The sequence below is a fragment of the Microtus oregoni genome, unplaced genomic scaffold (assembly GCF_018167655.1).
Source record: "Microtus oregoni isolate MIOR12 unplaced genomic scaffold, Mior012 000002F_ref0000024, whole genome shotgun sequence".
NCBI lineage: Eukaryota > Metazoa > Chordata > Mammalia > Rodentia > Cricetidae > Microtus > Microtus oregoni.
The window spans coordinates 68,298,797-68,323,844 of NW_024543061.1; the positions used below are offsets into that span (position 1 = coordinate 68,298,797).

Consider the following 25,048-nt stretch of genomic DNA (forward strand, 5'->3'; position numbering starts at 1 on the left):
CAAACAAGTAGCCCAGGTCATCCAGCACCTCAGAATGCCTCTGTTGCAATTTCCTCAAAATTCTGCATCCACAGCAACTTCAAAGCTGCTAGGTGAGATGACCTCATGTATTACTCCAGCCAGGACTTCAGATAAGCCCTGCACTTTCCCATTACACATAGACTGGACAGTAAATGATAGAGCTACCTCTCCCAGGACTTTATCACTCTCAGTTTTCTCAGGGTCCCCTAGAGATGCTGTCACCCCAAGAAAACAAGAAGCAGTCTAGAGAACTTGACTCCCACATCCCCAAGAGGTAGGGTGAGTGGTTTTTGTCATTCAAAGGATTATGGACATTAATCATTGTTCAGGGGGTTTTGTAGGAAACGAGGGCCCGCTTGTTCATCCCAGCCACCTGGCTAGCTTATACCCGAAATAGCCACACAGAAATTCTATTAATTAAATCACTGCTTGGCCCATTATCTCTAGCCTCTTATTGGCTAACTCTCACATCTTGATTTAACCCATTTTTATTAATCTGTATATCACCACGAGGACATGGCTTACCAGGAAAGATTCAGCATGTGTGACCTGGCAGCTCCATGGTGGCTCTCTCCTGACTCTGCTTTCTTCCTCCCAGAATTCAGTTCTGCCCTATCAGGACCAAAGCAGTTTCTTTATTCATTAACCAATGAAAGCAACACACAAACAGAAAGACCTCTTCCACCAGGGTTTGGTTACAAGTTGTTACTGGTTATGGCCAGGAAAAAAACTGAATAAAGGAGATTAGATTCAGAGATCTCTTTCTGAAAGGAAAAAGGCAGAAGTAATGGGATAAAAAGGTGGATGGTTGAGTCTACTTTTGAACAACCACTAGTCTCAAATATTTTACATTGGTATGGATTTTTATATATTGATTAAAATTTAAGGTTATCTTTGTTATACTGTATGTATATTTCTACTCTTGTTTAAGGTATTGTACCTAAGCAGCTCATTTTAAAATGTAGTGTAAAATTCTATTCCTTGAAAACTATTATTATAAACCATTTAGGTAAATAAGAAACACAGGTTAAGGGACTGAAGACATGCCTCAGAGGTCTCAGAGGTTAAGAGCATTGATTGCTCTTTCAGAGGTCTTGAGTTCAATTCCCAGCAACCACATGGTGGCTCATAGCCATCTATAATGAGATGGGGTGCCCTCTTGTGGCATACAGGCATACATAATAAATAAATAAATCTTAAAAAGAATAAACCCAGTTTAGTAGTTAGTCATCTATAAGAATCAAACTTGTAGTCATGTTAGACATGTTTTCAAGGTCATACAGATATATATTTTAGATAGATGGTCTTCCAACATTTTAGAGACCTACAGAATATGGCATCTAAGATGTTTTAATGACATTAGGCTTTCATTACAGTGAATCATGTCTGCTCCTGGCAGGACCAATTTACTTTTTTAAAAAAAGATGATGGGCATCAAAGAATCTCCATATGGATTTTGCTTTCAATATGGCAAAGCTAGCCACTGGGAAAGAAGCTGCCTTTGTCTCAACTGCTGATAGTATGCTGTCCAAATTGGATAAGCAGGACACAAAAGAAAGTGACTGCCAAACTTTGCCAAGACAAGATAGGGAAGTCCTTCAAAATTTTCCTGCTTCACAGAAAAGTTTGTCACATATTCTAGGTCTATAGGCTAAGGATGGATGCCTCACTGTTGCAGAGAAATCTTGGGTGACTATCCAGGCAGTGAGCTGTTTTCTGTCATTTTTATAGTTTTGGAAATTGTTTGCCCTGCACTTCCTGTTTACTTGGATAATATTATATCCTTCTCAGGTCTCTGATGGAGTTGAAGACTAAATAGTATACAATTTTTTGTTACCAAATTCAGAAAAAAACTTACATAAGAGATATCAAGTTTATAAGGTTGAGAAACATAAAAGCTTAAGTTGTTTATCTAAGATGATTTTTAGGTCTAAAAATATTTTTAGGATGATAATACAAGTTATGACAAAAAATGGTTTAGGTGTAAAATTTTGGACTTGCTAAGATAGGATTGATAGCATAGTACTTCTCCAAATTTGTCAAATACATATGCACTAAACATTGTAAATATAATTCTTACCTAATAATTGTTCTTATTCTGTATAATTTTACTTTGTTAGCGTTAAAACCTTTCCTTTATTTAGAAAAAAATGGGAAATGTTGTGGAATATTTTTACACTGTGTGAGTGTATATTGCTGTGACTGATGTAATAAAAGTGGAGTGGCTAATATCTAGGCAGGAGATAAAGACATGACTTCTGGGGAGAGAAAAGAAGAGGAGGAGGAATCTAGGCATGCAGGAGACACCAGAAGACACTGAGAGAAAACAGGAGGTGCAAGATGGAAGAGAGGTAACACCATGTGATAGAACATAGATTAATATAAATGGGTTAGTTTAAGTTGTAAGAGCTAGTTAGGAACAAGGCTACTACATGCCAAGCTTTCATAATTAGTAAGATGTCTCCACGTCATTATTTGAGAGCTGCCAGCAAGGACAGAGAAAGACTCATTACAAGAAATCAAGCGGAGAAACAGCATTTATTTTTCTTTGCTTCTTGGCGATGGACACTGTGACCAGCACTTCTCATATTCATTGACATGGATTCTCTGCCATGATAGACTGTCTCCTCAAATTGTGAGCCCAAAAAAACCTGCTTAAGCCCATTCGGTCAGGTGATCTGTTACAGCAATGGAAGTAACTACTGGAGAGCTGAGAAGTGGATCCATGTGGTACTTAAGCCTTTGGGGCTGGTTTGTGGAATGAATGGGGAAGAATTTGGAACTTTGGGCTAGAAAAGCCCTTGAGTGTTATAAATACAGCTTATTGTTCCATTCTGGTGTGAGTTTGGAAAACCAGAATTTGAGAGAGATGCAGACAATGGAGGTATGGCTCATGAGGTTTAAGAGGGAAGCAAGAAGTCTCTTGGGAACTGGGTTAGAGAACCTTTGTTCTGCATTCTGGCAAAGAATCTGATGTTTTCTGCTCATGTCCTGAGATCTCAAGTGAGGTTGAACTAGCAATGGATAGCTTCGTCTGACAGGGGAATTTTCAAGAGAGGGTTCTATCCAGGCTGTGACACGGTGACTGCTCATCATTTTCCAGATCTATAGCGAGTGAGAGCACCAACTGCGTTAGGAGGAGATGAAAATGGTCCACTTGGTGGGGAAATGAGTGAGTGCAGAGGTGCAGACAAGAAGGCTGAAGAAGCAGTTATACTTGGGAAAGAGATTAGTACTATGAATGAAAACCTCTTAGTCTGTGCTGGGAAGATAAGAAAGATGCCCTGAAAACAAGAAGACACCCACTAAAGCCTCTGTGCTGGGGAAATACAAATTCATCTGAAAGTAGATATTCTAAGCTGAGAATGCTACTGAAGAGCTTCCTTCAAACAACGCCTAGGCACAGAGGCCGCTATGCAGCAGCAGCCACGTAGGGATGCTCAACATTTTGGCTTCTCTGAGCCACACTGGATAAAGAAGCATTGTCTTCGGTTACATATTAAATACACAAATGCTGGGCTGGAGAGATGGCTCAGTGGTTAAGAGCATTGCCTGCTCTTCCAAAGGTCCTGAGTTCAATTCCCAGCAACCAGATGGTGGCTCACAACCATCTGTAATGAGGTCTGGTGCCCTCTTCTGGCCTGCAGACATACACACAGACAGTTACATAATAAATAAAAAATATTAAAAAAATACACAAATACTGAGGCTGGAGATATGGTTCAACAGTTAAGAACACTTGTTGCTTTTGCAGAGAATGTACACTCAGTTCCTAGAACCCACATGGTGGTTCTTAACTGTTGAACCATATCTCCAGCCTCAGTATTTGTGTATTTTTTTAATACACAGGTGTAGCACACGCTTGTAATTGGGTATGTGGAGACAGGAGGCTCCCTAGAGCTCATCTGCCAGCTAATCTTGCCCAATCAGTGAGTTCCAGGCTCGGTGAGAGCTCTTATCTAAAAAAACAAGGCGAGAGCAATAAATAATCTAGGTCTTGACGAGATCTATGGCCTGTAATGCATGTTCACATAGACACGAACACACACACACACACACACACACACACACAAATCACATCGCATTGTGAGAGTGTTAACTGTCGATCTAATAGAATCCTTGTTATCTGGGAAACAAGCCTTTGGCTCTGCCAGTGTGGAGTTATCTTATTTCTGTTAATTGTGGTGGAAAGACCCATTCTAAACTAGATGGCACAATTTTAATTGGTTTGGGATCTCGAGCTGCACCTGCTTCCTTAAATGTCAAACAGAATGGTCACTCCAGAAGGGTCTGGAAGCACCAGCTGCAGTTCAAGGGCTTTCCAGAGGCCCTGATAGCCCATGGTTCTGTGTGCCAGGGCATCTCTGGCAATGCAGATTGCTGAATACAAAAGAGGCAGATGTGGCCCCTCATTAGAAAGCCTTGAAGATGAGCTTCACCTTCCGAGATGCCGGGACATAGGAAAAAGAATTTGTAACATTTTAGAATTCCTCTGCCTTCCATCCCCATTTCTCTTTCCCCTTTCAACACTCCTCTTGGCCATTGGGTTTGCCCAGGGCCTTTGCTTTGGTTCTCCGGCTTTCTCTTCTTGCTCACTAATCTCTATCACGTGTCGTCCATCAGACTGTGCAGAGGGGTAACAGAGGCTAGAGGAGCCAGCCTAGAGGTGCAAAAGGTCTCCCTGAGGGCCTGTGCCGCAGGGCCGTCCCAGGAACTGTCCGTGGTGCTGAAGCGAGGCCGGCTCAGGCGCGGCAGGCAGGAGCTGGCTGTAGGAGGCTGGCGCACCTCACCAGCATTCAGTGGCACCTGGGGCTCTAATCAAGGAGAAGAAGTGTCCCCCGAGTTGTCGCGCTCTTCTTCGGTACACATCCCCTCTGCAAGGGTGTCCTGAGCAGGAGAATGAATGGAGAGTGAATGGGGAAGGGGAGCTGAGGAAGAGGTTTGGGAGGAGCAAATGGGTGTAAAGATATGCTGACTTGAATGATAATGTCCTCCATAGGCTCATATAATTGAAATCTTGGTCCTTAGTTGGTGGTGTCTCTGGGGTGGGCTTTGGAGTTTCAGAAGCTCATTCCGTTTCCCAATTAGCACACTCTTCTCTGCCTTATGGTTGTCTCACCATATAAGTCCTCAGCTACTGCATAAGTGCCCGGCAGCCTGCCTGCTATCGAGCTGCCTGCCATGAAGGTCATAGATTCAGCCTCTGAAACTGCAAACGAGCCCACAAATGTGTTCTCTTATAAATTACCTTGGTCATGGGGTCTCTTTGCAGATATAGGAAAGTAGCTAAGGCAGAGGAGACCAGGGGAAATCACAGGAGTGAAGTCATGTGGAGCAAAGCCAGAAGACACCTGTGTCGAGGAGATTCTGGCAAAGAAGAAAGTCTTGTGGATGTCGGAGCAGAAGGACATACCCAGACTATCTCAGGAACAGAGAAAAAAAAAAAGGTTTTGAGTGATTAGGATATATTAGGACCTGCCATGGTTTAAAGGAAATAAAACTGGCAGAAAGTTGGGATGAAGATAAAACCAAAGAGCACATTGCTGAGGGATTTACATTTGGAAAGTTGCATAGTAAGATAACTTAAATGGTGAGTGAGATATGAGAAAGCCAGGGTTGGCCAAGAGGCTTAAGAGCTTTAAAAGGGCTGGGTCCAGCAGTAGGACCAGGGTAGAGGGATAGGAGGCTAAAGCCGAAGGGCAGGAGTGCTCTGAACAGACAGCGGAGCTGTAGAGAAAAGACAGCCGTGGGAAGCAGCACTGTCCAGGCAGAGGAGCTGGCTCTGCTGCTGCAGTGGGAATCACAGCCAGGAGGGCTCACTTGAGGAAGCTCTTTCACGGTGTGCCCTAGAAGGAACAAAGTTTTGTCACGTGTCTGACACACAGTTATCTGAGGAATAATCACTGCTGTATTACCCTCCCTGGAGAGTCTCTTTCCATTCACCAGGATTAGCAGAGGGAGGGAGGGAAGGAGGAGAAGGAGGAGCCAAGCAGAGTACAAGACAACTCTCAAAGGACCTGGCATAAGAGAAGGCACTGTGGGATCGATCGATCCTGCAAATCCTACAATCAGGAGTTAGGTTTTAGGCCATATCCAGCCTCTTGTCTTTCCTATAACTCTTTCAAGGTCATTAGTAGGACATTTAGTAGGCTACACTTAGATCTGAGGGAAAGCTTTTTGCCTAGTCGAGTGTGAGTTATCTGATCTGCCTTTCCATGGGAGCTGTTGCAAATAGGTGTGCTCTCCAAGATGACAGCTTAGAATTACCTTCTCTTTTTTTCTCCTTTTACCCAGTGGCATTTTATTCACAGAGCCACATGGAATGTTTTCTTGTGTACATTACAACTTTTCTTCTCCCAAAGTGCTGCTTTTCTTTGTTGCTTTAAAAAAATGAAGGAGAGGTCCATTTTGGCTCACAGTTTGAGGATGCCATCCATCGTGGTGGTGATGCATGGCAGAATTCCTAGTGCTAGGAGTTGTGGCTGGGGCACCTCACATCTGCACAGACCACAGAGCAGACACAGATGAGTGCTTGCATTCAGTTGGCTTTTACAGTTTTTTTTAAAGAGGCCCCAAATGTTCAAATTTTATTTATAAAGCTCCCTCTTGCTGTTGTACAGAGAGTAAAACTGTTGCTACAGTCACAGATGGCTATCCATGCCACAGAAAGAGTCTTATGTGAAAATATTTACAGTTTTTCTTTAGTTTTATTGAAAATAGAATCTTCTCTCATACAGTACATCCTGACCTCAGTTTCCCTCCACTCCTCCACTTCTCCTTTACCTTCCCGTTCCTTCAGATCCACTCTCCATCTCTTTCCCCTCAGAAAGGAGCAGGCTTCCAAGAGACAACTACCAAGCATTACAAAACAAGATACAACTGACCCTTTTCTTTCCTTTTTAAAAATTCAGTCTGGGACCTATGTATGGGACTATCCACCTTCCGGGTGGGTCCTCCCTCCTCCGTTATTTCTCACTGGAACACTCTTGATCCCACTGGAGTGTATCTCTCCTAAGTGACTCTAAGTCCGGTTAAACTGATTATGAAGATTAACTGTCACTCAGGTGAGCCGCCACATTGCTCACTTGTGTCTATGACACCTTTGGGAGCCAAGATGCTGAGCATCACCTGGTGGTAGTGATGTCCCAAGCCTGTTATCCATAGGAGGTGGAGGCTGGAGGATTTGAAATTCAAACCTAAATCAGCACTTGTTTTAAGTATACTCCGGGAAATACAACGTTGGATTTCAGCAAACTCCTCCTTACAGATTTACAGCATAAAACTAGTTTTTCTGGTCCTCTGTATTGGTGGGTATCAGCTCAAGACTGGAACAGCTAATCCCTGCCAATCTGTTTTCCTGGTTTGAACTCAAAAATGTATCTTTCAGAATGTTGAGTAAAAACCTGGGGATGTTGTGGACACTCTTTCATCTGACGGTAACTCCTATACTTACCTTTGCCATCCCCCCATAAACTTACGCAGTTCATAATTCAACAAATCCAACTCCAAATGGTTTCACAATGTCCTCCTGATGTGTGAATTCAGATGCCAGGCTCTGACCCAAAGATCACCTCCTGACTACCCACCGCCAAACAAGGAGCCCTTCTAACCCAATCCTGCCCCAGTTCAGCAGGAAGTAGACGGCTTCATGACTCAGATTCTTGGTAATCTTTAGGATCTCACCATTTCTATAAACTAATCTACATCTACACATACAAATATATATATATCTGAAAATGTTAGGGAACCCAAGTTCTCCAGGTTCCTAGGCCATAAGCAGGAGGGCTACATGAGGGCAAGAACACACTCAGGCTCCTGCTCCCACTCCTCAGGGACCAGAGGCGGTCTGCCTACTGTTGTGTAACACGGCTCACACATATCTAGACCCTATTCCCTTCCTCAGACAGAGTGCCCCAAGGATGCCCTATTCCCTACCGTGGTTGTATAGCATAGGTCACATTAACTGAACCTGCTTCCTCTTGGTGTAAGACCCTTCCCTTGTGTCTGAAGTCTTTAACAGTAGATACCTTGGTTTATCTGCTTTGTGGTAGTCAGAGTCCTGGCCATTGTTGCTGTTGTTAATAAAATTTGTTGACAAGGGTGATGTGACTCAGCTAACCTCTTTCGAACCTCCTCTCCTTTTCCACCCTAAAACCAAACAGTAATATTTTGAGGAAGGGATGTTTACTCAATTTTTGGGGATCATGTTTAGAAAAAAACGTACGAAAAGGATAAATACAAAATCTTTTACAAAACCGAGTAACTAATTGATCACGAGAGCCTGAATGATGGAGGGCCTAAGCCACCAAACTCAATGCTTTCAGGGTGACTCCACCTCAGGCTTCAGTGAGACTTGGAAATTTCCAAGGTGTTCACCCAGTGAAACAGGAGGTGGCTGAGCAATGATTTCTGGGGCGAGATGGACATTGTTCTCCAAGACTCTGGGTCTCCACTGTCCCTGTCTCAGGTGATGGACACACCCTTCAGGGACTGTCCTCTTTCTTGGTACACTGACGTTGTACCGAGGGGCCTCCTCTTTGCCTGTACCTGAAGTAGCTGAGACACACTGACTTGACTCTCATTTAATTTTGTCCAGAGTGTGAGGAAGTGGACTTAGAGCTGGCAAATGAAGAACTAGAGACACCCCAAACCATCTGTCTCTATGCTTTAAATCTCTTACTAAAGGGTTTATTTGAAATTACAGCCTGCATCAATGATACCTCAGCTTAGACAATATTGAGTCACCAGGTCCTGATGATCTGGGTTATTGCTTTTGAATTCTAATAAAGACATTTTATACAAACACTTGAACACAGAGAGAAGATCCTGGGGAATACCCCAGAACCCCAAGTTCAGCTGCAGCGACCAGGCTGAAACCTCCCTCTTCATCCACAGCTCCACCCACACTTTTTGAAAATAATTCAGAGTGGGTTATCAAACACACGGGTGTTTTTGACCTTCTTGTCTTTGTTTTCTTTATTTTCCTTTCCAGGACTAGCTTCCTTAAAGAGAAGATAACAGAGGGCAGCTACTGACTGCGGCGGGGTGGGTGGGGCTTTAGCTACTCCAGTGTGGTTTTTACGACGACCCTTCCTGACTTCTAGACATTCAGTGAAATAAAGATCGGCTCAAGGATGGAAAGTGAGGGAAAAGTTTCTCAGGACCCTGTTTTTCCGATCTGTGTTGAATTTCCCGCAAAGAGACCGCTAAGGACAGCATTCTCCCCATGGCTCGCCCCTGCGGCTGAGTTCCTCTTGGAGGAGGGAGCCGGGGACAAGAAAACAGAATGGCTCTTGCCCCCTCTGCTGGCTGCCCGCTTGGATGGCAGGAAAGGCCCACAACAGGGGCGCAAGCAGAAGAATGGTTTTCAGTCTTGTGGTTTTTTTTTTTTTCCGCCCCCCAGGAAAATTTCCCCAGAGCAGACAGACATAAAATAGAAACACGGTGTGGGGAAGGGTCTCCTCAATGTTTTATCTCCCATCTTATCTACAGGTCTGCAGGGCTCAGGGACAACCACACCTCCAGTAGCTACAGTGGGCCAACACTTGTGACAGCCAGCACAGCAGGATGGCAGGAGGACCAGGCCTCTTTCCCACAGGAGCAGCATCTTGGTGTTTCTGGCACTCTGGATGACAGATGTTTGTGGCCCCATCATCTCTTTCATTGAGAAGTCAGTGGCAGAAGATGTTGTCTCACTGTGGATGCAACTGCAGGATAGAAGAACACAGGCCTTTGTCACTGGCTGTAGCAACTCGTGACATGCGCCAGGGTCACTCAGCCAGCAGGGGCTGCTGGTGATCGTAGGAGCCAGCCATGATAAGCTAAATATGAACAGATCACCCAAAGGAAATTCTTTACTTCCAACCATTATCACCTGCCAGAGTAAGACTCAGCCATAGAGGCCCGAGAGTCTCAGTAGTTTACCCTGGTTGCAGGAAGAACCACAAACCGAGATTACCCGAGCACCACCCGAAAACAGACCATCCACAGGAAATGCCTAACATTCCAACCGTCGTAGATAGGATCACCTGCCAGCACACACTCACCAGGACACTCCTAGACAAATGTCAGCCAATCAGGGGTCATGAACCTCAAAAAACCCTCACGCCCACCTACTATAAAAACCCTAACTCTAACTGAGCTCCGGGCTCTCTATTTATTTCAATACGTTGGACATGCGGAGAGACCGAGTTTGTAAACTTGCATAAAATAAAAGGCTCCTTGCTTTTACCTACGGGACTTGGTCTCCTTGTTGGCTTTTGGACTTCGCGGATTTGGTCATTGCAATGATCATGTCTTCTTCCCACTGCCCAGCCCTTGCTCACTCCTACTTCTCCCTTAGACATGCTTTCCCACAGGACAGAGCAGGCTCCTAGTGGCTGCTGAGCCTTTGGTTTGCCTTTATCACACACAGTCTCCATTCCTGTGGGTTTGTCAGACTTCCGAGCTGAGCAGGAGAGAGCTGCTGAAGGAGGAAGCTGTGTGGACAGAGCCTGAATGAGGCTGGCCTGGGTGATCCTAGGCACCGTGGCTGACTGTCTCCCACCGGGGTCGCAAAGATGGTATATTCCATAGGGGGCCACAGTGGGGACATCATACCAGTCTTGTCACACAGCTACCTGGGACTTAAAGGCAAGAATTATTTAACCTTTCAATACGTGCTTTCTTTATAGTGACCAAGGCAGTCACGGCGGGATGTTTGAACAGGTTTCCTCTGTGGTCTATTCCCTGTAGGCGACTCTTCTGAGTCAGTTCATTTTCAGACAGTGAAAGACACAGCAAAGTCGACATGTTGGTTTGTGAACACAGAGGGCCTGGAACTTTTCAGGGTCATACCCCTGTACCCTCAGTTAAGTAGAAGGTGGCAGCTGATAACGGTCAAGGAAAAGCATCCTTGGAGGCTGGTACGTGCCTAGGACTCAGCTTGGTGTATAACCAGAGTAGCAGGTAGATGGACACAGGCATCTGGATCTCTCCCAGGACCGTAGGCAGACACTGTTCATCCTAGTACTCAGGGCAGTCCCCACACCCCTCACCCTAGGGTACAGTATATAGCTTCTCTCATGGTCTCTGCACCTACTGCTCCTCCTTCAGGCCCCTCCAAGGTCAACAAGGAGTAGGGAAAAGAGGGCTCTGTGGACTCTGGCATTTGGTTCCCACATCCTTCCCTGTCAGTTGTCATCTGAGCATCCTGCATTTTCATGATGGCAAAGCACATCCAGGCTAAGACAGAGCCCACATCCCACCTGAGCTGCAATGCCCAGGCTTCCTGTCTTTCCATACACTGCCGTTGTGTGGATCCCGAGAGCATCACCTAGATTCCCTTACAAAAACACTGAATTGTCCAAACTTCCCAGAAATTCAATATTGGTAAACTGTTTATAACCCTAGACGATATAGCAAAGCAGGTTTCAAATGTGGTTAGAGTATAAATGCGAGCGGGTCCACTCTGCTTACATTTTTTTTTTAATTGAGGGGAGATTTAATGAAATAGTCTAGCTGGGTGGTGGTGGCGCACGCCTTTAATCCCAGCACTCGGGAGGCAGGCGGATTTCTGTAAGTTCGAGACCAGCCTGGTCTACAGAGCTAGTTCCAGGACAGGCTTCAAAGCCACAGAGAAACCCTGTCTTGAAAACCAAAAAAAAAAAAAAAAAAAAAGAAAAAAAGAAATAGTCTAGCTATTGCAATGACCCTTCTATGAGACCTTAGGCCCTGCTTCATCTTTTATAATTTTTTAAAAAATGCTGCACGATCCCTGGCGGCAGTAGAAATGCTGTAGGTCCCAAATGGTGATAGCGGGCCATGTGGCAGCAGACAGCGGGCCCTGGGAGCAGCCAGTCCCAGGCAGAGACGGCTGCTGGTCCCAGAGAGGTGGCCCGAGCGGTGGTGGTGGCTGGCCATGTGGTGGCAGGCAGCAGGCCCTGGGAACAGCCAGTCTCTGGGCAGCGGCTGGTCCCAGGCAGGGAGGCACATGGCTGGTGGGCAGGAGACAGAGACATGGATAGACATGACTTGCAGGAGTGAGGCTGAATATTTATTCAGGGGGTTGTGGAGGGGAAAGGGTGAAGGGGGGGACAGAGAGAGAGAGAGAGAGAGAGAGAGAGAAAGAGAGAGAGAGAGAGAGAGAGAGAGAGAGGAGAAAGAGACTGAGAAGGGGGGGGAAGCAGAGAAATGGGGAGAGAGGTAGAAGCAAAGCTGCCTCTCTGAGAGGAAGATGGAAAAGAGAGTGAGCTCAGGCTGGAAGCTGAAGATCAGCCTGCCTCAGTGGATGGGGGAGGGAGTGGGCGTGGCTTGTCTCTTAAAGAGACAGAAAACCGCCGGGCGGTGGTGGCGCACGCCTTTAATCCCAGCACTCGGGAGGCAGAGGTAGGCGGATCTCTGTGAGTTCGAGACCAGCCTGGTCTACAGAGCTAGTTCCAGGACAGGCTCCAAAGCCGCAGAGAAACCCTGTCTCGAAAAACCAAAAAAAAAAAAAAGAGAGACAGAAAACCATAATACCATCTCCCCCACTAACCTATCAGGAAGCAGAGAGTATCAGGTGACCTCTTAGCACTCTATCCTGTGTTTCTTTCTATTATAGCCTGTGCCTTTATATGTGTTAGTGTCTACCTACTTCACAAAAACCTTCACTTTCATGGATGGGGTATCAGTCAGTGCTTGCCTGGTCTTGGTGAGATCCTGGTTTTAATACCCAGCATTATAAATGTAGTTAAGTCAATCTATAATAAAAAATATAGTACCTAATTTGCAAAGATGGCTCCGTTGGGTGAGAGCTTTCTCTGCAAGTCTGAGGACTGAATTTGAATTCCCAGAATGCCCATAAAAAGCTGAGCATGGCTGCGTGTGCCTGCTATTGGAATGAGGAGACGGGGGTCCTGGAGCTCATTGGCCACTCAGTCCAGCCTAGATGGCCAGCTCCTGATTCACAAGGGAGAAAGATAGAGACTAACATAAGAGGATACTATTGTCTTCCTTGGGTATCTGCATGTGTGGTTGTACACACACAACTTCATAGTCACATGTGTGCAACACACACACAGTACCTGTGGGGCCCCCAAAATATGAATCTATTTCCATATTGACCAAAGGTCAGAGGGTTCTCTCAAGGTTATTGTGCTTGCTAGTACCTCAAACGAAGGTCCCACCTAACCGTTCTCTCAAGGTTATTGTCAACAGGTGTGGCTAACGGTCAGACCTTGTACTACAGAAAAAGAAAAGTAGATATGTTTCTACTTCAAACAAAAGCCTAAGGATCCAACTGAGGGGTCCAGTTCCTTTATGGAAATAACTTGGGATTCCACCCAGGGAGTGGTTTACCTATAGAATGTTTTGGTCTAGGGTGTGAGTGTGACTTGTTTTATTCTAGCAACAGAATGTTTAACTCTGGATGTAGCCTGCAACCTTTAACTGGTTTGTTCATTTCCTTGTATCTTGTTAATGCAGTTTTTTTGTCTCATTCCTACCTTTTGGGATCAGGGGTATTTTAAACAGTGGGAAATTAAACGTGGGAGAATTTCAGTACTCACTGGAATTTCTTCCCGGCACTATTCTATGTTTCTCTGCTTTATTATTTTTATTTGTGTCTTCATATATTTTACTATATTTCTAAATCCCCACGCCTCTACCCTGGCAGAGGTATTTTTGTTGAGGCTGGTCCCCAACAAGTATAGAGTTCAAAAGCAACTCAAGAAACTTCAATGTCATGAAAACATGAGGATTTATTTAAGAGATACTTTCTAGTGTTCATTTGCAATGAATTCTTTGTTTACAATATCAGCATTTTGTTGAGTTTAGGAATTAGCTTATCACATCTCAGCATAGCAGTGACCTCTCCCTGGTGCCTCCTACAGATAGATCCTGGAGGATACAGTTTCAACATTTCCCAGATCCTCTCTAGCTTGGTCTCTGGAGACACTCTTATCAAAACTTTGGTGGGGAATTTTCTGGGCTTTGCTTCTATTAAGAATAAACTACAGTCAGGATGTAATGTATGAGGAAAGAATAAATATGTAAGAAACAATATATATTATATATCCGGGTTGAGTTTCATACATCTGTAATCCCAGCATTTGTAAGGCTGGGGAGGAGGATTTTGAGTTTGAGACCAGCCTGTAACATGCAGCAAGATTATGATGTCCCATAAAACAAAAAACAAAACAAAAAAAACCCAACAACATTGCTCACCTTCTGAAGCCCTTCTAAAACTCATAAATCAAATCAAACTAACCTCTAACAACCACACAAACTGAGTAACGAAGCCTATTTTGTGATTCTGAACTTGGCTGGATTATATGGCGGCAGGGCACCACCAAAGAACTCTGATTGTTCAGTGCCTGCCCAGACAGATGACCTCATCAGACATTTCCAGTATCTCATTGTAGATCTATGGTTTGTGCCTCTATCACACTCTGGAAGATAGCACATGATCTACACACAGGAGTTTAAAATATGTGCACAGAATTTTCCGTGCCTTGATTTCTAGTCTCAGGTCAGGCTGAGCTTGTCTGCCGCTTACAACATTGTGGAAATATCAGAGGATGAACAACACACTTGGAATGTCTCTGCACATTCCGGCTGCTCCATCTGTGGGGCTTTGTAGCCCATGGATGTGGATTTCTTTGGAAACAAGGATCTATCCATGCCTCAGCCTGAGTAGCTGTGGATGTTGTCACCTTAGAGTTGGGCAGTAATTTCTGGGAGTGAACGTTAATGAGACAGGGCACCGGAGAACCAAAAGACAGGTCAATCTGAAGACAAGAGAACACAGAACAGGCAGGGCCAATGTTCAGTGCAAGACATGCAGCCTGCTGAGGCAGAGGCCAGGTCTGTCTGAACACTGATAGAAGAATTGCTTTTTTATTTTTTTGACATAGCTGCATGCGCTTAGAAATGCAGAGAGTGGGGACTGGAGAGAGGATGCAGGGATTAAGAGGCTGCTCTTCCAGAGGTCATGAGTTCAGTTCCCAGCAACCACGTGGGGGCTCACAACCATCTGTAATAGGATCTGATGCCCTCTTCTGGCCTGCATGTACACATGCAGACCACTTGTACTTTAAGTATAAATAAATAAATGAAACGATGCAGAACTCAGGGGTTTAGATGCAGAGTCTCTGGTCACTGAACACATCCGGGTGAGCAAAGCACCCAAGATGTGTCCTTAAACCACAAATGAGGCCCCCCTGCCCCTCCACACTGAGATGATCCTCACTGAAAATGAGTAAGCTGTTCCAGAGCCGAATCAGGAGGCTGCACAGAAGAGAAGGCATTCCAGAAGAAACCAAAGAAAGACAAGCTTACGGGATGGGAACAAATGCAACATAAAAATATGCAACTAAAGGAGGCCTATTGGTCGCCTTCCTTTGTAAGCACTGGAAGAGTTCTCATGGGATAGAGCAAATGAAACTAGATAGTAAAGTTAGAAACAGTCTTTAAAGTGAACTGGAAAAGACAAACCAACCAGTCACTCTCACCCCTGACATCACCGCTTTCTCTCTTTGTCTGGAATTCCTTCAGTTTGTCCCCGAACAGACTTAGGCAGGTGTGCACCATCTAATATTGTGCAGTAGCACCCTGGTCTGGACAGACACAGCGTGTTAGACCGTCGTGGGCCTACTGATGAGCTTTTGGGCTGTTTTTCAATGTTAGAAAACATGGGATCATTTCCTCGGTGTTCTTGTGGGTTGACCAAACACTTTTTTTTTTTAAATTCCACTTCATAGTGTTTTCTAATGTATCTCTTTCTGTAGCTTCTTTAGGCACTCTTAAAGAGCTAAAACCATATTTCAGAAAATAAATATAATGATAAAAGTACGAAAAGAAAAGAAAATATAATTGTAAATGCCATAACTTTATTCAATATATAAATTTCATATATCTCTAATTCCCTCCCATTTATTCACTGTCCGTTCTAATAGATCTTGGTTCTTCATGCCTGGAGACGTCCATCTGGAGAGATCTACAGGTTCCCATTTTTAAGCATTTCCTTGTTCAGAGTCTAAACAGAAGAGTAGAAACATCAAGGGACGTCAAGAACCTATTAAAAGACCTAATTTTAACACTCAATTATAAATCTTTAAATTTAATTATATTTAACAAGGAAACTGTTCTCAGATTTTCTTCAAAGTTTAAGAGAGAGAGTCGAAAGTGCCGCAGAAAATGATTTTGTTAATCAGCCTAAAGGAATGTCTTTTATAGGTGTCCTCTCAGGTTGTGTCATGTGGCTAATCACAGGGACAACTGGGCTTAACCAGTGCACACTTAAAAATGTCTTAAAAATGTTGGTGGCTACCAGGTGTAGAATGTAAACATTAGTTGATTTAATTTTTGTGCCTTAAAAATTCTTTTATAAATTTTTTAATTTGAAAAATTAAGTATATTTTGATCATATTATTTCCCCTCCTTCACCTCCTCCCAGATCTTCCCCACCTTCTCCCTACCCAACTTCATGTTCTCTCTCTTTCTCTTTCTCTCTCTTTCTCTTTCTCTCTCTCTCTCTAATAAAACTCTCAAATTCTTAAATTCAGTTAAAAATAAGTCATTACCAGGCATCAGTAACTATATTTCACTAGCATATTTCTATTAAAAAATTCTACAGTGTACCTGATACAGTCCAATTTATTGATGATACATCAGAATCAATATAATACAAAATGTTCTACTAAAAAACCACCCTAGTATGGAAAACTAAAGTAGATGCTTGTTTATTTTCTTTAAATTGGCATTCAATTGGACTATTTATACCATACCAGTGTTGAAAGGGGCACTGTATTCTTCAATGGCGAATTCATCTAGAACACAGAAATGATTAGGTAGAAAGCGGTTAATTGTGGGTAAGCCCTGTCTGCAAAGAACAAAAGTTTAAATCACAGCTACAGAATCAATGGAAATAAAGTCTACACTAAGTTATTTTGTTTGGTGGTGGAGACTAAGAGAACCAGGATCTGGAACAGAACTGAGGGCTTGCTGTGCCTCTGTACCGACAAGACTCAGATGGTCCTTTCCCATGCCTGTGCTTTCCTGCTGGCATTATGCCTTTCTCTCTGTGTATTTCCTCCATTTAACAAGGAGACATCGTTTAATTCTGCCAACATGATATAACGCTGGCAAGTTCAAAGTCAGGAAAAAACCAGAAGAATTTCTTGCTCTATCCAGTCTCCTCCCATTTTGGGGGTTTATCTATAGCACTTTAAAAAATAGATCATATGATAGGTTCTATATCACACATCAGTAGCAAGATGCGATTAAAAAAATTATTGCTGGGCTGGAGAGATGGCTCAGAGGTTAAGAGCACTGGCTGCTCTTCCAGAGGTCCTGAGTTCAATTCCCAGCAACCACATGGTGGCTCACAACCATCTGTACTGACATCTGGCACCCTCCTCTGGCATGTGGGCAGAGGCAGAATGTTGTATACATAATAAATAAATAAATCTTTAAAAATAATTATTGCTATTCTTACCTTTCCAGAATAATTCAGCCTAGAGCAAGCAACTTTACAGGGGAATTTAAAATAATTTTATTTATTTATTTATTTATTTATTTATTTATTTATTTATTATGTATACAATGTTCTGTCTGTTTGTATGCCTGCAGGCCAGAAGAGGGCACCAGACCTCATTACAGGTGGTTGTGAGCCACCATGCAGTTGCTGGGAATTGAACCTTTGGAAGAGCAGGCAATGCTCTAAACCACTGAGCCATCTATCCAGCCCTACAGAGAAATTTAAATAGAACCCATGGCCAATTGTTTCATAATGTCTTTCACCAGAGTGGCCCTAAGGCTTGTTTAAGTGCACCCAAAAGGGTAATACATAGAAACATAACTGCAAGTGACCATAAAAACTCACTTTTTCTTCCAGTGAAAGACTGTGGAGTTTCATTTTATTTAAGATAACCTCTAATTAGGCTAGGCTCTATTTCCTGTCAAAGCTCGGCATATCTGGATTCCACTTACCTGTCTCATAATAATCATAGACTTTTACTGGAGCTGGTTTTAAGTTCTTTACTGGAATGTCTTGTTCCACCAAGAAGGAGAAACTCAGGCTTTGACTGGTTAGCTGAAAAGACGAGAGAACAGAATTGGACTCAATGATTAACTTAGTCGTCAGTCACCATCTTGTTTTCTTAAGATATACTAAGCTGTAGGAGTGTGCTGTCTCCTCTCTCATAGCCTAGAAGAAAATGGGATGTTTTGATCTCTATAACATAACCAATAAAAATGAAAGAACAAAGTTCTGCGGATGGTTAAAAGTGTCATAAACAGCTTTGCTGGCCAGTCCTGGTTCATTTTCCTTAGTAGCTATTTTTGTCTTTACACATACGTGTGTATGTGTGTGTGTGTGTGTGTGTGTGTGTGTGTGACAGAGAGAGAGAGAGAGAGAGAGAGAGAGAGAGAGAGAGAGAGAGAAGGGTGGTGGAGACTGACTCTTTGGAATCCTGCTAGTCTGGTTTAGACACTTCAGCAATTCTTACAGACCCCAGAGTCACAAATCTTACCTTTTCAATGTAGACTAGAACATGGTTGGTGGTCACGTCAGTCCTCTGAATGTTAGGCTGGTTTTGGAGCTGTTGATAAGCCAGAATTATGGAGTGAGGAAGGTTTATGTTAGGAGAAGCTTTCAGGTATTTTTCATATATGAGGCTTCTCTGGAGAATCCAAACTACTAATTTTTTATTTCTTTAGGAACACTAGTCATAATGCTAGTATTTATTGAATCCTTTCTATTCATACATATGTATAAATACACATGCTAGGAATGTATAAGGAGATACATGCATATATATATATGTGTGTGTGTGTGTGTGTGTGTGTGTGTGTGGTGTGTCCACAAATCTGATAGCTAATGGTTTGCTAGAATTGGATATAGGCTAGAACTTAGTGTAATGGTCTGTCCTGTCCCTTTAAGAGACAAGCCCTGCCCACTCCTCCTTCTACATAGGCAAGCAGATTTTCCTTCTGCTTCCAGCCTGTGCTCTCTCTGCCCTGTCTGCAGAGGTGGCTGCTGTGGCTCCTCTCCTCTTTTCTACCCCCTCTCTGTTTCTCTCTCTCTCCCCCTTCCCTTTCTTCCCATAACCCATTGAATAAAATACCCAAACCCTCTCTCTGCATGGAGTCACTATCCCTCTCTGTCTCTCACCGGCCACCTCCTCCTGGGACTTGCTGCCCTGCCAATGACCCGCTGAGGTCTCTCAGCCACTGTCTCCCACCTGCCTGGGACTTACAGAGGCCTGGGGTGATGAGACCTGGCTGCTCCTCGTGGTTTGCTGCCTGCTGCCACCCCTGGGGGAACTGCAGCATTTTATCTAAACCTAATGGTAAGACTTAGGCCTCATACACAACAGACTGTAACCAGTATAAGCAATAATAAAAGAAGGAATCACACTCTGGAGAGGCACGTTTGCAGGAGTAAGCCTTTTGAAAACTGCATCAGTGAAATCAAACAGAAAAACAGTATGGCATTGCTACCTGCAAGAGTTAGTGTTAACCCTTTCCACCTGTGGTTTAGTGTTCAGCCTTTTTCTTTCTTTTTAAAATTCACTTTGCCTACCTACCACAGTTCCTCCTCCTGCTCCCCCCACATGTCCCCCACACCCCCTATCCATTCCTCAGAAAGGGTAAGGTCTCCTCCCATGGGGAGTCAACAAAGCCTGGCATATTAAGTAGAGGCAGGACCAAGCCCCTCCTGCATTTAGCCTTGTCTACTGATGGCGTAGGGTTTACCTTTTTCACAGTTGACTTCACAGGTATGAAGCCTGATACCATTTTCACGTCAACAATCACCATGTTGGAGCTGGATCGTTCTCCAGTGTAACTGGGAAGGTAACACACAGAGTTAAGTCCTTTCAACAAGGTTCCTCGGGATTGATGGAACTAGAAGTCTAATCTTCTTTGTCACTCATTTCTCTGTCAACCATATCTGTGTAGTTATTTGAAATCTCACTATTTTCCTTTCCTCTCTTTAGAGAGATGATGTGTGTGTATATGTATATGTATATTTCTGAGATATAGTCTCAACGCTAAGGCCTTTTGGTAAGAGTTAAGAAAATGTCCTGGTTCATGAATACAAGACCCCATTTCTGTTAAGATTAACTTTGCATAATGTATTTCTCCCACAGGCATTAACCTATTTTTTCCATGTCTTATAAGCAGACTGGTTGCAACTTAGGTTTTACCTTACGTTGATGTGAATCTGGAATGTTCTGTGATTTTCATCAATGTTTATGGGGAGAGTATTGACCTGCAGAGTGAAGGGAGCTCTTCCTTCTGTCTTTGAAAGGATGTTGTATTTTAGCGATGTCTGAAAACAACAAGAGCAAAATTCCTTATCTCAGTGCTGAAAACTTCTCACAGCCTCTTCGAAGTTTCTAAGTTAACTCAACTCTTTTTTTTTTTTTTTCAGACAGGGTTTCTCTGTGGCTTTGGAGCCTGTCCTGGAACTAGCTCTGTAGACCAGGTTGGTCTCGAACTCACAGAGATCCGCCTGCCTCTGCCTCCCGAGTACTGGGATTAAAGGCGTGCGCCACCACTGCCTGGCTAAATAACTCAACTCTTAGCACAGATTTCCCTTTTTAGTTTTGCAATGAACATGTAACCCTTGACACTTTCTCTTCCATGTGCCTAGTATCTGGGCCCTGGGGGTCTCACCTGGAGGTACGCACATCCAGACCCTGACACTGTGGTGACATAATTTCCAGGAAGATCTGGCAGTCTGACTTCCTGCAGCAGCAGGCGGTTGGCGTTGTGAACAGTGAACTTCTGAGAATATGTTCCTGAAGACTTGATGGTGACCAACACTTCTTTCTTACTTTTTGTGAAAGTGGCTGCTCCGTATTTGGAGAGGGCTTGGAGGGCTACCACTGTATCCTGAAAAAAGGAAAGATACAGAAATCGCAGTGGATGGAGAGATAGCAGTCCACACTGATGCATAGTGCCAACATTGCTTCCTTTCAGGATTATTTAGACAAAAAACACAGTTAATCACTGTAATTTTAATACCATTCCATCCTGCTTATTAGTGGTGACCCAGTCTAGGTATTTCAGAGAGAATAAGTTTTATCATCTACACATATTACAATATATACACAGATCTGAACTGAACGTATATCATTAGCATTTATAAGTCTCTCTAGCAGTATTTGTTGTAGAAATCTGAAATGGAGAAGAAAATGTAGGCTAAGATAGAAAAAGAAGACTGAATATGAGAAATGAGATAATTCTTGAATAACAAAAAGTATTTATGGAGAGGGTGATGGGCATCGTGGGCATCGGGGAAGAGCTGGGATATTTTATTTATTTATTATTTATTTATTTATTTATTTATTTATTTTTTTGCTTTTTTTCGAGACAGGGTTTCTCTGTGGTTTTGGAGCCTGTCCTGGAACTAGCTCTTGTAGACCAGGCTGGTCTCGAACTCACAGAGATCCGCCTGCCTCTGCCTCCCAAGTGCTGGGATTAAAGGCGTGCGCCACCACCCCAGCAATGGCAGCAAGTCCATTCTGCCTAAGGACTTGCCTAACCAGCTACATGCGTACACATTTATTGTGGAAAGGAAGTGGCTTAGGCAGAATATTAGAAAATTTTAGTCTGTAGATGAACATAAAGTTAATTTTCTCATGGAAGTAATTCTACAGAAATAGTGCTTTGGAAAACTGGCCCCTGGGGATGCTGAGGACCCGCTTTGGGGAGAAGACAATGAGAAGGTAAGGAGGACAGAGCCTTGATCCATATGTGAATCAGGCTGGGACTTGGTGATGGAGGGATGATGTTTCAGCTCTTTAATCCCTAGAATATGTTTGCATTTATATATGGATTAGTTGAATTATCTTTCCCTCCTAGGGTCTCCCCACAGACCTGAGTGGAGGAGAAGCCTCCATAGGAGTTTTGCTGCCTGATGATCCACTTTACAATTTGGGATGCAGAAGACAGGTCCTCTGAAGATGGGGACGGCAGAGCCGTAAGGTAGGCGAGAAGTACATAAGCTGTCATTTCCACTTCAGCAGAAGGGGCCCGTGGTAGATAGTAGGGTGTCTTTGCTTCCTGAATGTTCCCAGGACGTCGCCAGTGGATTGAATCCTCTTTCAAATGGAAAGAAAAAGATTTTAAGTTTAAAACATGGCTTTAAGAACTATCCCATGAGTGATGATGAGGTCAGCTAATGAACTGGTACAGATGAAATGAACGGATGCCTTAGAACAGTCTATAGCAGATCTATCAAGCACATTTTTTTTTTTTTTGAGATAGATACTCATTATCTAGACCTTGAGGCTGGCCTCAAACTCGAACTCAGAGATCCCCTGTCTCTGCCTCCCAAGTTCTGGGATTAAAGGCATGAGCCACCATGCCTACTAACAAGCAGATCTTGACTAAATTCCTAGATGACCACTTGGAGAGTCTTTGTGTCTCTTACATACTTGTGTGGCACCAGCAGTTGGATTATATAAAATCAGTAATGCTTGTGTCAATAAAATGGTTCCTATCACTTAAGTGTTGGGTCAATGACAGTTTCTCTTGCTGTCTTTCTGGTTAAGGTGGCATAAGGTGGCTTCTGCCTCCCTGAAAGCCAGTTGAGCGCATAACGATGCCTTTGCATCGTTAGTGACTTCTAGTTAGATAGACTTTGCAATAGAAGCACCTACCTTCTTTCACAGCTTCTTTGTTTAGTGATTCAAGCAGCTCGCTTCGCTTGGCTTGGTTTCCTGCCAGGGCGAAGGCATAGGCCAACAATGCCTTAGTATAGACATGACTTCCTTGGCTCCCTGAGATGGAGGCCCAGGCTGTTTCCAGGCAATAGAGAGCATTGCGGACGATACTGTGCTATAAAAGAAGATGAGAGCCAATTTCAAAATAGCAGAAGCAGGCTAAGGAACTATGCCCAGGCTAACCCCAGGTTGAGAGTCATGCTGTGACACCCCGGCAGTAGAGTTTGTTTGGGGAGTGGTTAAAAAGGTGATAGTGAAATGTACCAAAAAAAAAAAAAAAAAAGACCACAGAAACTGGAGGTTTCCCTCAGGGGATTGTAGTTCTGTGGTTTTTATTTTTTATTTTTATTCTTTACATCTGTGAGGGAAGTGTAGGTGTGTACGTACCTCGGCAGACAGTGGAAACTCCAGCAGCGCGATGGTGATGTAGGCAGAGAGCGTCACCTCATCACTCACACCACCCTGGAAGGATAGAGTGGGAACTCTCACATTTCGGCATTTGCTGAACATTAGACCTCCATGCTATGCCATTAGGACTGGAGAACTCTTTTTAATTTTTTTTGTTTTTTAAAAGAAAACAAAGTATCTTTTTTTTTTTTTAAAATTGTGTATATTTGGGTATTTATGTGTCCATTTGTGCACGAGTGAAATACCCATAGAGGCCAGAAGAGGGCACCGGGTCATCTGGAGTTGGAGTTACAGGTGGTTGTGAACTGCTTGAGGAGGATGCTGGGAATCAAACTGGTCCTCTGCAATAGCACCAAACGCTCTTAACCACCGAGTCATCTCTCCAGCCCCAAGGAATGGAGAACTCTTAGAGAAGCCTTCCTCCCTACCCATCACAGCGCTCAGTCCAGAGGACCAGAGCATCAGTTTCCTCCCTACACATCACAGTGCTCAGTCCAGAGGACCAGGGCATCAGTTTCCTCCCTACACATCACAGCGCTCAGTCCAGAGGACCAGGGCATCACCTTCATTGCATTGTTGAGCAGGTGTCCAGACTGCTCGAAGCAACCGTTTTCCTTCTGCCTCCCTGAAAGCCAGTTGAGCGCTTTCGTGATGTGCGTCTTCTCTATAAAGATGTGGGACTGCGCTTGAGCGAAGGCCTTGAGCACGAATGCAGTGAGCCTGCAGGCAGAAAAGGGGCCGAGAGCAGGGCCACCCACCTCACTTTTACAGTTCACCCTGTGTTTTCTACAGACCCTGGTCTTCACAGTTGGGTGGAGGCCATTTTGGACGGTCTTAGTTGATAGTTTTCAATCTTTTGGTCTTACGAAATTTATCTTTTTTTGAACTGTCACAAAACCCTCCCATCAAAACTGCATTTCCCAGATGACTTCCAGTTGTACCGCTCTGCATCTCTCTCCCTGATCTCCACCTTGCCTCTTCTAAAGGGCAGCGAGAAAGTTTCCACGGTGGACAACTGTACTTCCGGCCTTACACCTTTATTTCTTTGCTTTGCTTTTGCCAGCTGTGCCGGCAGAGCAGGTGGGGTTGCAGGTGGGGTTGCAGGTGGGGTTGCAGGTGGGGTTGCAGGTGGGGTTGCAGGTGGGGTTGCAGCGGTCAGGAGGGACGACATTTTTTTTTCTTTTTCCAAGTGTGTGTGTGTGTGTGTGTGTGTGTGTGTGTGTTTTGCAGAAGGATAAGCATTTTATTATCTCTATCACTTTATAACAAACTTGAGGAGACACAAGCCTGGCCTTCTCCATAATCACAATTCTCACCCTACGGCATGTTGTTACAATTGGTGAATCTGCTTTGATAATGTATTATCGTACAATGTGAAGGACGGCATTTGGAGTTTTAAGAATAAGTAAACCTTCCAGAAAAGAATCCCAGGTACAGAGAACAGCAGTTTCTAGACTCCTGAAATGCCTTGGATCAGGTGAGCATGAAGACACGATTAATTTCATCTTACCAGGTATTTCCCGGGCTGTTCCCACCACGGTCCCCAAATGTGCTGAATGAACCGTCACTATGCTGATAGTTCAGCTGCCGCTGATACCCTGAAGAGGGAATTCAGTCGTTTATGAAGTAGAGTGATACTAGACAATTATTATTCTTTGTTGGGAGCAGTGAGACCCCAGATCCTGAATTTCTTGTAATCCCCTGATCTGAGTGCCTACAGCTGCTCTGAGCACGAGACCTTCAGGAGTTCCTGATGGCAGGAGAGTGGTTTCTGGTGGGTTTGGCTGGGGTGTGGCTATCTCTATATAATCTGCCCCTGAACACAATAAAGGGGGCATTCTTGGGGAATTCAAGGATGACCCGTGTCGCTGTCTGTCTGTGTGTGTCTGTGTATTTTAACCTCCAGCCCCCTTGCCCAAAGCTCG

At 43.9% G+C, this 25,048-nt stretch overlaps 1 protein-coding gene across 1 annotated transcript in view; it reads right to left on the reverse strand.

Annotated features, from left to right (window-relative positions):
- Positions 1-15,847: 15,847 nt before the first annotated feature.
- The window catches only part of LOC121434634 (pregnancy zone protein-like), a 45,248-nt gene continuing 36,047 nt past the window's right edge, over positions 15,848-25,048 (reverse strand). Inside the window, exons 25-36 of the mRNA XM_041633567.1 lie at positions 24,634-24,721; positions 23,687-23,843; positions 23,103-23,177; positions 22,653-22,830; positions 21,868-22,091; positions 20,662-20,880; positions 20,190-20,314; positions 19,738-19,828; positions 18,513-18,581; positions 17,971-18,073; positions 16,767-16,808; positions 15,848-16,015 (exon numbers count right to left, since the gene is read on the reverse strand). Coding sequence (XP_041489501.1) covers positions 15,993-16,015; positions 16,767-16,808; positions 17,971-18,073; positions 18,513-18,581; positions 19,738-19,828; positions 20,190-20,314; positions 20,662-20,880; positions 21,868-22,091; positions 22,653-22,830; positions 23,103-23,177; positions 23,687-23,843; positions 24,634-24,721 — 1,394 coding nt within the window. The 3' untranslated portion in view covers positions 15,848-15,992. The remainder of the gene's footprint in view (positions 16,016-16,766; positions 16,809-17,970; positions 18,074-18,512; positions 18,582-19,737; positions 19,829-20,189; positions 20,315-20,661; positions 20,881-21,867; positions 22,092-22,652; positions 22,831-23,102; positions 23,178-23,686; positions 23,844-24,633; positions 24,722-25,048) is intronic.